The sequence below is a fragment of the Miscanthus floridulus genome, chromosome 18 (assembly GCF_019320115.1).
Source record: "Miscanthus floridulus cultivar M001 chromosome 18, ASM1932011v1, whole genome shotgun sequence".
Taxonomy (NCBI): Eukaryota; Viridiplantae; Streptophyta; class Magnoliopsida; order Poales; family Poaceae; genus Miscanthus; species Miscanthus floridulus.
This window is the reverse complement of record NC_089597.1, coordinates 44105421-44114025: the sequence shown is the minus strand read 5'-3', so window position 1 is coordinate 44114025 and position 8605 is coordinate 44105421. Positions and strand designations below refer to the sequence as shown.

Genomic DNA, 8605 nt, shown 5'->3' with positions numbered 1-8605 from the left:
CTTTTGGACATGCTTTGTTCAGATCGGTGTAGTCTACACACATTCTCCACTTCCCATTTTTCTTCTTAACTAAAATAGGATTAGCTAACCACTCCAGATGGGATACTTCTTTGATGAATCCAGCCGCCAAAAGCTTCTGCACCTCCTCACCGATGGCCCTGTGCTTTTCCTCGTCGAATCGGTGCAGGCGCTGCTTCACTAGTCTGGAGCCAGCCTAGATGTCCAAGGCATGCTCGGCGACCTCCCTAGGTATATCTGGCATGTCCGAGGGACTCCACGCGAATACATCGGCATTCGCGCGAAGAAAGTCAACAAGCATGGCTTCCTATTTGATGTCGAGGGTGGCGCTGATCCTCAGCGCCTGGTCGTCGAGGCAGATGGGATCGACTGGGACGAGCTTGATGGCCTCCATGGGCTCGAAAGTCCCAGCGTGATGCTTGGAGTCAGGTGCCTCACTACCGAGTTGGTCGAGGTTGACGATGAGGGTCTCGACCTCTACGATAGCCTCGGTGTACTCGATGCACTTGACGTCATAGTCGTATGCATGCTTGTACGTGGACTCAACAGTGATGACGCCGTTGGGGCTCGGCATCTTGAGCTTGAGGTAGGTGTAGTTAGGGATCGCCATGAACTTGGCATAGCATGGCCACCCTAGGATGGCGTGGTATATTAATTTGAACCCAACCACCTCAAAGGTGAGGACCTCCTTGTGGTAGTTGGAGGGAGTACCGAAGCAGACAGGTAGGTTGATGCACCCGAGGGGCTACGTGCGCTTCCCTGGCACGATGCCATGGAAGGGCGCGGCATCGCCTCAGAGCTGTGACTGGTCGAGCTCAAGGAGCTCCAGGGTGTTGGCATAGAGGATGTTGAGGCCACTGCCTCCGTCCATCAATACCTTAGTGAGCCGGGTGTTGCCGATGATGGGGTCAACAACAAGTGGAAACTACCCAGGGTTTGGGACATAATCGGGGTGGTCATCCTAGTCAAAGGTGATCGCCTCCCGAGACCAGTTGAGGTACCGAGGAGCGGCTACCTTCACTGAGAAGACCTCCTAGCGCTCCCTCTTCTGCTGGCGTGCCATGAGGCACGCTGAAGGCTCGCCAAAGATCATGAAGGCGTTGTGCACCTTGGGGAACCCGTCATCCTTGTTGTCGTCCCTATCACCGGTGCCCCTCCTCTTGGTATCATCGTCGGGGAGCCTGAGCTTGGTGTAGTAACGCTGGAGCATGGTGCACTCCTCGAGGGCATGCTTCACCGGGCCTTGGTGGTAAGGGCAGGGCTTCTTAAGCATATTGTCGAAGAGCCCGGGGCCTCTAGGGCCTTGAGGATTTTTGCGCTCTGCGGCCGCAACTAGGCCAGCCTCAAGGACTTCCTGCTTCCCCTGGCAACCCTTTTTCTTTTTCTTGGGGAGGTGGGGAGCTGAGGCCTTGGGGGCCTCGTCCCTCTGCTTCCCCTTGGCGTCATTATCGGGGAAGATGGCCCCAACGGCCTCTTCGCCCAAGGCGAATTTGGTGGCAATGTCAAGGAGTGCAGCCGTTGAGGTTGGCACGTTCCGGCCCAACTCTCGGACCAGGTCTCGGCAGGTGGTGCTAGAGAGGAAAGCCTGGACGATTTTCCGAGTCACCGACGCTTGGCGACTCGGTGCATTTTTTGGAGAAGCGCCGGATGAAGTCTCGAAGAGACTCGTTCGGCCCCTGGCGACAACTCTCGAGGTCCCAAGAGTTCCCAAGGCACATGTATGTGCCCTAAAAGTTCCCAACAAAGACCCTTACCAAGTCGTGCCAGTCATGGATCTACGAGGGAGGGAGGTGTTCAAGCCAGGCTCACGCCGGGTCTAACAGGAACAACGGGAGGTTGCAGATGATGAGCAGGTCATTATTCGCACCGCCTAGCTAACAAGCCAGGTGGTAATCGGCCAGCCAAAGTTCAGGATCAGTCTCGCCGCTATACTTCATGAGGTTGGCAGGTTGCCGAAACCAGGCTAGGAAATGAGCAGCACGGATGGCTCTGCTAAAAACTCGAGGGCTAGGTGGCTCAGGAGAAGGACTGTGGTCCTCCCCACTATCATAGTGGCCACCTCAGTACGGATGGTAGCCTCGGGCGAGCCCCTTGTTGTCGTGCCACCATCGCCTGCTGACCACATCATGGTCACCTTACGCTTCACATCGGTTGCCGAGGCGGTCGTGCACCGAGGGGACCCTATTGGCTATCAATGCCTGAGCGGGCTTGGGACAAACCGAGGCCTCCCTATCCTACCGAGGCGGTGCCATGGGAAGTTCTGAGGTGCCTCCGTGCCGTCGAGAGGCGAAACTTTTGGCCTGCTGCACCGTGGCGGTCTCGAGGAGATCACGGAGCTCGCCGTAGACCCATCGTTCCTCTGTGGTAGAGGGCTCAGGCATTGTTCAGACTAGCGTCACTGCTGCCACGATGTTCTGGCTAGCGCGATCAAAGATATGGGGTTGATCGTCCCCTTCATCATTGTTGATGCGGCGGTGGACGTCGCAGGCCCTCCGCTGGGCTCCTCCGCCATCACCATGACCTCGCTGTTCCTACTCGAGAGTGTCTCAAAGCTACTGTAGAAGGAGTCAGTCTTTTTCGACCTTAGCCTGAAGCTGATGGAGCTGCTCCAGATCCGAGCGTTGAAGTTGTCCGGGGCAAGGTTCTCGTTCCACGCTGCCGGTGGGACAACGCATGGAGGTGTGGCGTCGCCTGCCCCCTGGCAAAGCAGGGAACGGTTACCTTCCCCTTCGTCCTCATCACTTGCTCTCGGCATCCCGAGCCTGATGTGGAAACACTCATGAGTAGGGGCGTAAGTGTCTTTGTTGTCAGAGTCAGAGTAACTAAAGCAGTAGTCGCTCGTGGCCAAGAAGTGGCGCATAGCTTTAGGGTCGCAAAGCCTAGAAAAGACTGCTTCGGCCCACGCCTTGTCCTCCTCTAAGGAGTCAACACGGGTGTGAGTTGAGGTTGTGGCATCGAGGTCGAGGGCGAAGTGCTGTTTGTGTCCTAAGGACTCCGCGTGAGCGGAAGCGTGGGCGGAAGCATGAGCGGCGGTAGCGTTCCTCAGCCCGAAGGGGTATGGGGATGGTGCCATCGCCAGGCTTTGCTCCGCCAGAGTTGACTCCTCAGGAGGTGGTGGGGCAGAGCTTGATGATGGGGCATCGCCGTGTGCCACCGGCGCCTTCCCCTGTCTAGGCTCAGGCTAGACAGGTCCCCAACTAGGGACCTTGTGCCAACAGCTAGGCATGGGATACCGGCGGAGCATGGCGTGTCGCCCTGAGCTTGCGTGGGGTTGGGGTGGTCCCACCCATGCTATGCCTGGCGAGCATGATGAGAGCGGCGGCCTGGGCGCCGCCTGCGCCAAGGCTGCCGGGGCATGACGTCATCGATGGTCGGTGGGGCTCTGGGTGAGAGGAGTACCATATCGTACTCATGTCCTAGAGACATAAACTCTAGGCTCCTGAACCAGATTATCATGCTGAGACGCAGTGGTCGCACGAGGTTTGCCATCCGGAACTAGTCAGGATGACGAAGATGACATGTAGTAGCACCCCTACCTGGCGTGCCAACTATCGGTGTTTTGGACTGGTGGGCCCTCAACCAACTAGTGAAAATATACTGCGTGCCCCTAATCCCGGATGGTGATGCAAAGAGACACAAGGTTTATACTGGTTTGGGCAATAGGTGCCCTACGTCTAGTCTGAGAGATCGATCTTGTATTCCTTGCACCGAAATGCTCGTAGTAGGGGGTTACAAGCAGGGCAAGAGATGGAGCTAGTCCTAGGATCTCAGGCAGTGAGGGAGCGTGTGTGTTACAGAGTGTCACTTGCACGAGTGAGTGAGTCCATGTTCGTGTTCGTGTTTGTCTATCTTGTTCGCCCCTAGAAACGGCCCTGGTCCCTCCCTTTTATAGTTGAAGGGGGGATAGGGGTGGTACATGCGTTTGCTATGCGGCGTCCTATGAGCGGAGGTGACATTTTCGAGCCCTATAGCTTGTCACTGTGGTGGCATGGTCGACGGAGCGGTCCTCGTCCTCGATGCACTAGGGCGACACACCGGTCACACCCGATCCTATACAACGTGGGAGCTCTAGTGATAGCCTGACGTAGGGCATGGCAGGTGACGTGTCGGTCACTGTGTGTTGACCACGTAAAGAGCTAAGGCTTAGTTGGTGCCGAGGTTGAGCCATCGTGGGGGGCTCGGTGGGCATGAATCCCAAGGTTGTCGAGACCCTAAAGTGGATTGCCGAGGCTTAGAGAGAACAGTTGGTCCTATACACTAATTCTGAGGCTATAGTGACCTGGACTTGACTCCCCATGCCACGTTGTTCCTAGATCAGGGGTTAGGTAGCACAGTGTAGTGCGAGTGCTGGTCATGGGCATAGTACCGAGCACAGCGGCTGGTAACCCCTGCCCTATCCTGTCCCGGATGGTATGGTGTTGATGCGACTTCCCATCTCGTCGGCCGCTCTGCTGTGTCGAGCCATCGTCCGGCTGATGTTGCGGGAGTGGCTGGTCGCATTAATTGGTTGCGATGCTCTGTCGAGGAGATCAGTCGAGGCAGAGGTGATGGGGTTATTGCCGAGCAGGCCTCGAGCGAGATGGAGAATCGGCATCTCATCCGAGGCTTTACGTGCGGGGCCTCGAGCGAGACAGAGAATTGGTTCCCCATCCGAGGCCTCTCGTGCGAGGCCTCGAGTGAGGTGGAGATTCGGTAGGCCATCCGAGGCCTTTCGTACGAGGCCTCGAGCAAGGCGGAGAGTCGGTGGCCTTGGACAAGGCCGGGGGTTAGTCAATAGTTGTCTCTTGGCTTTGATTTTGACAGGGTCTAAGCGATTTTTTTGTTTTTTTTTCTTAGGGGACCCCTTTTTATGGTACCCGACAGATTCCTTGACTCTTCCCTGTCTGACTTTCACGCAGCTACTTAGGAATTTATTATAATAATTTCTAAAAAGTACATCTAGGCCCTAAGTGGGTTTTGATGATTGAATAACAACATGATTAAGGATCTAATAAATTTTATGAGATTATAGGTGTTTAGTCCCATGTTTGATGTATTGTGATTGAGCTCGTAATTATGAAACAAATGACATAAATAAGGAAGAGTCCAAGGTTTATTGATGAAATGCATAAATGACAAGCATATGATAATATAGCAAAAGGACATGGTTTGATGGAATTCAATGGTTTTGAATATGAAGTTTGTTCATATTGTGCAAATGATGATAAATGGTTGTTGAAGTGTGAAAGATCTCAAGATGGATATTATTGAGAAGAAAACTAATAGAAACAATCTAGTTTGAGCAAAAGATAATACACTACTATATAGAAAGGTCATCACAGCCCCCTTTAGGAATTGCCTAGTTCTTTCAATTTGACCTTTGTATCCCAATTTTTTCTCATTAGGGAACAAACTTATGATATAAAATTATGTACATTGTTTTCTTTTTTGTTGAATGGGTGGCTTTATATTACTCATTGGCTTATTGTTCATCAGCAACAATTACATTAATGTGATCTAGAAATGAGTTCACATATAGCTCAGCTTCTTCCACACACACACACACACACCCAAGGGTTGATAGCTCATGAGCAACTCTGTTATAATCTCTAGGAATAGAAACACAAACAAAGGAATTAAAATTTTCATTCACCATGCACTACAACTCTTTGAGCAAACTTCCCACCATCGAATGAGTGTAGTCTTCGGCACTAATGGCTTGCTTCAAAAGCACAACATCTATCTCCAAAATAATGTTGACAATCCCAAGGTTTATAGCCGCTTGCACTCCATAGATGCAGGCTATCACCTCCGCCTAGAAGGCATCGAGCAGAAACTTCACGCAGACCCATCCCACGATCACCACTTCACCATCAGCGTCTTTGATCACGAACCCCTAGCCGCTAGATCGGGATATAGGAGAAAAAATGCATCATGGTTCAACTTCAGCTTTCTCGTTGGCGGCTTTTCCACCGGCAGCGTGCCCTAGGTTTTGGATGTCCTAGTCCTTCTTCTACCTTATTCAGCTTGACAACATACATACACATTGCATGGGCAATGATGGCAGCGGGTTTCCATTTCCCTCCTGTTCTTATGGCATTTCTCTCCCCCACCACATCCATAGCGTCATTAGGAGGTGCATTTTCTTCTCATTCCTTGTGGATAGAATGAACTCCATGATCTCCTTTGTAGAACTCATCTCGACCATCCTAACCCGTTCCTCCTCCATATTCAATAGGGACCACACTTGCTTGATTATCTTGCATTTGAAGAAAATATGACCCCCCGTCCTCATCATATCTTCCACGGACCGGACAAGAGGGCTCAATCTTCATCTTCCTTTGCACTAGATTCTTCCTCAGGGGATGGCTATTCAGTGCAAATCTCTAAAGAAAGTGCTTTACTTTGTTTGGGCATTTTAGATTCCATAAGTCCTTCCACATCTTCTCATCATACCTCCCACTACTTGTTTGCCCTTCAGTACTGCTCTGAGCTCACAGCAAATCTAATCGGCAAATTTTGTAAGCACGTCGCACATTGAACCTACCATTTGTGTCATAGTGCTATGCAATAATATTTGGATGATCTTCATGCATGGGTAGAGCTAGTATAAGACTTGCATCCTCTTCCCAAAATAGAACAACTTGTACAAGATCCTGATCCCATCCACTCATAAGAGGGTCGATACGCTCATCAACATGCATGACTAAGCTTCGTCCTCGATGTGTGATTGGCTTCCTAGACCATTTGAGCGAGAGCCAAGGATCCGACCAAATGTTGAGGTCTTTGCCGTCACCCACCCACCAAATCATCCCCTTCTTGACTAGCTAAATGCCTCACAAGATACTTCACCATGTGTACATTATTCTATTCCTGGGCTTGGCTTGCAAATAGGTCATTCCCTGATGGTACTTTGCCTCTAAGACTTTTGCATAGAGGGACTTAGGGTTCTACATCAACTGCCAACCTTGTGTTAGATAACATTGCAAAGTTAAAAGCATGTATGTCACGAAAACACAGCCCTCCGATCCTCCCTTCTTTGGTTTCATCATCTTCTCCCAACTCAGCCAATGCACCTTGTGTTGTCCTTCTTGTTGATTCCACTAGTAACTACACACCATGGCACTTACTTGATCACAAAGATCCTTTGTCAGATCGAAACATCCCATGGCAAATTGGGATCACCTACGTGACTACCTTGATCAAAACCTCCTTCTCGACCCATGATAGGAATTTCTCCTTCTAGCCTTGGATTCTCTTCCATACACGATCATTTAAATATGCAAACACATCAGTTTTTGAATGCCCAACATGTATCGGTAGACCTAGGTACTTCTCATTTGTTGTCTCATGTGTAATATTTTAAATACCCTACACATCTCTATCCATAGCCCTTGTATTGGTGCTATACATGATCACAGATTTAGCTCTGTTTATTATTTGACCAAAGCATCTTTCATACAACTCTAGAATAGACTGCAGCTGCACATCCTCCTCCCTATTTGCATGAACCAAGATTAAAGAGTCGTCGGCAAACAAAAGGTGAGAAATGTTGGGTGCCGCTTGATAGATCTTTATTCCAGATATGCGGCCTTCTTCCTTGGCTTTATTGAACAACGCTAAAAATCCCTCCGCGCACAAGAATAGATATGGGGATAAGGGGTTCCCTTGTCTGAGCCCTGATCTCTCTGGTGTAAAACTCCTAGACAATTCACCGTTTACCTTCACCTCGAAAGACACAGAGGTAACACATTCCATTATGAGGTCAATCCACCTATCTGTGAATCACATCATGCCCATAATTTTCCTTAAGAATGACCATTCTACTTTGTCTACATAGTTTTCTAGCACAACTTTTATACAGTAAATTTTACTAGTAACATAACTTATACATATAAGTTTTGTTGTTCAACCTGTTTCAACAAATTTATATACAACTTATCTAGCACATTATTTTGCATAATTTATTCTAGACAAACTTCTCAACGAAAAAACAAAAATGGTTAATTATTATGAAAAAATGAAAAATAAGTAAAGAAAAGAAAATAAAAACAAAAGGAGGGGGAGAGAGAGAGCACGAGGATCAAGGGGGCACACTAGGCCACACGTCCTTTCTCGGTAGCAGGGTCGGGTGACTCACGGAGGGTGTCAGAGTGTTCACTTTAAGGAATGATCATGATATTGGAATCAAAGCATCTCCACCAAATTGAGAAAAAGCAATAGCTAGGTGACTCTTGATGCTGCTATTGGAACAGACCAAAACAGCACCACCTATTGGAAGCTCATTAGTGACAAATTTCATCGCAACATAAAGGTATCTACTAATAGATCAATTGGTTGACTTCAGCACCAATGGTCCATAATTCATGAAGTGTGCAGCAAATGGGCGGGTTGTGTTGTCCAAATTGAATGCCAGCAACCAAGTTGAGTGGCAATTTAGGAACAAGTGAGTCCTTACTACTTGCTCAAATTGATAGGTTAACTATGTTCAAATCTTTGCTGACTAATTGATCAAATTCATAGGTTAACTATGTCCAAAAGTTGTACAAGCAAAGCAATAAGGACAAGCATAAACCATTCACACTCTTTGCACTGTTGGGCATTGCTC

The 8605-nt window shown here is 49.4% G+C and overlaps 1 protein-coding gene across 1 annotated transcript; it reads right to left on the bottom strand.

The window, feature by feature from the left end:
- Positions 1-325: 325 nt before the first annotated feature.
- LOC136523724 (uncharacterized) lies at positions 326-628 on the bottom strand. The gene has a single exon (XM_066517309.1). It carries the CDS (start codon positions 626-628, stop codon positions 326-328), a length of 303 nt encoding a protein of 100 aa, XP_066373406.1.
- Positions 629-8605: the final 7977 nt, after the last annotated feature.

Coding starts and splice junctions, on each gene's coding strand:
- LOC136523724 (XM_066517309.1), bottom strand. CDS start 628: ATGGCGATCCCTAACTACACCTACCTCAAGCTCAAGATGCCGAGCCCC.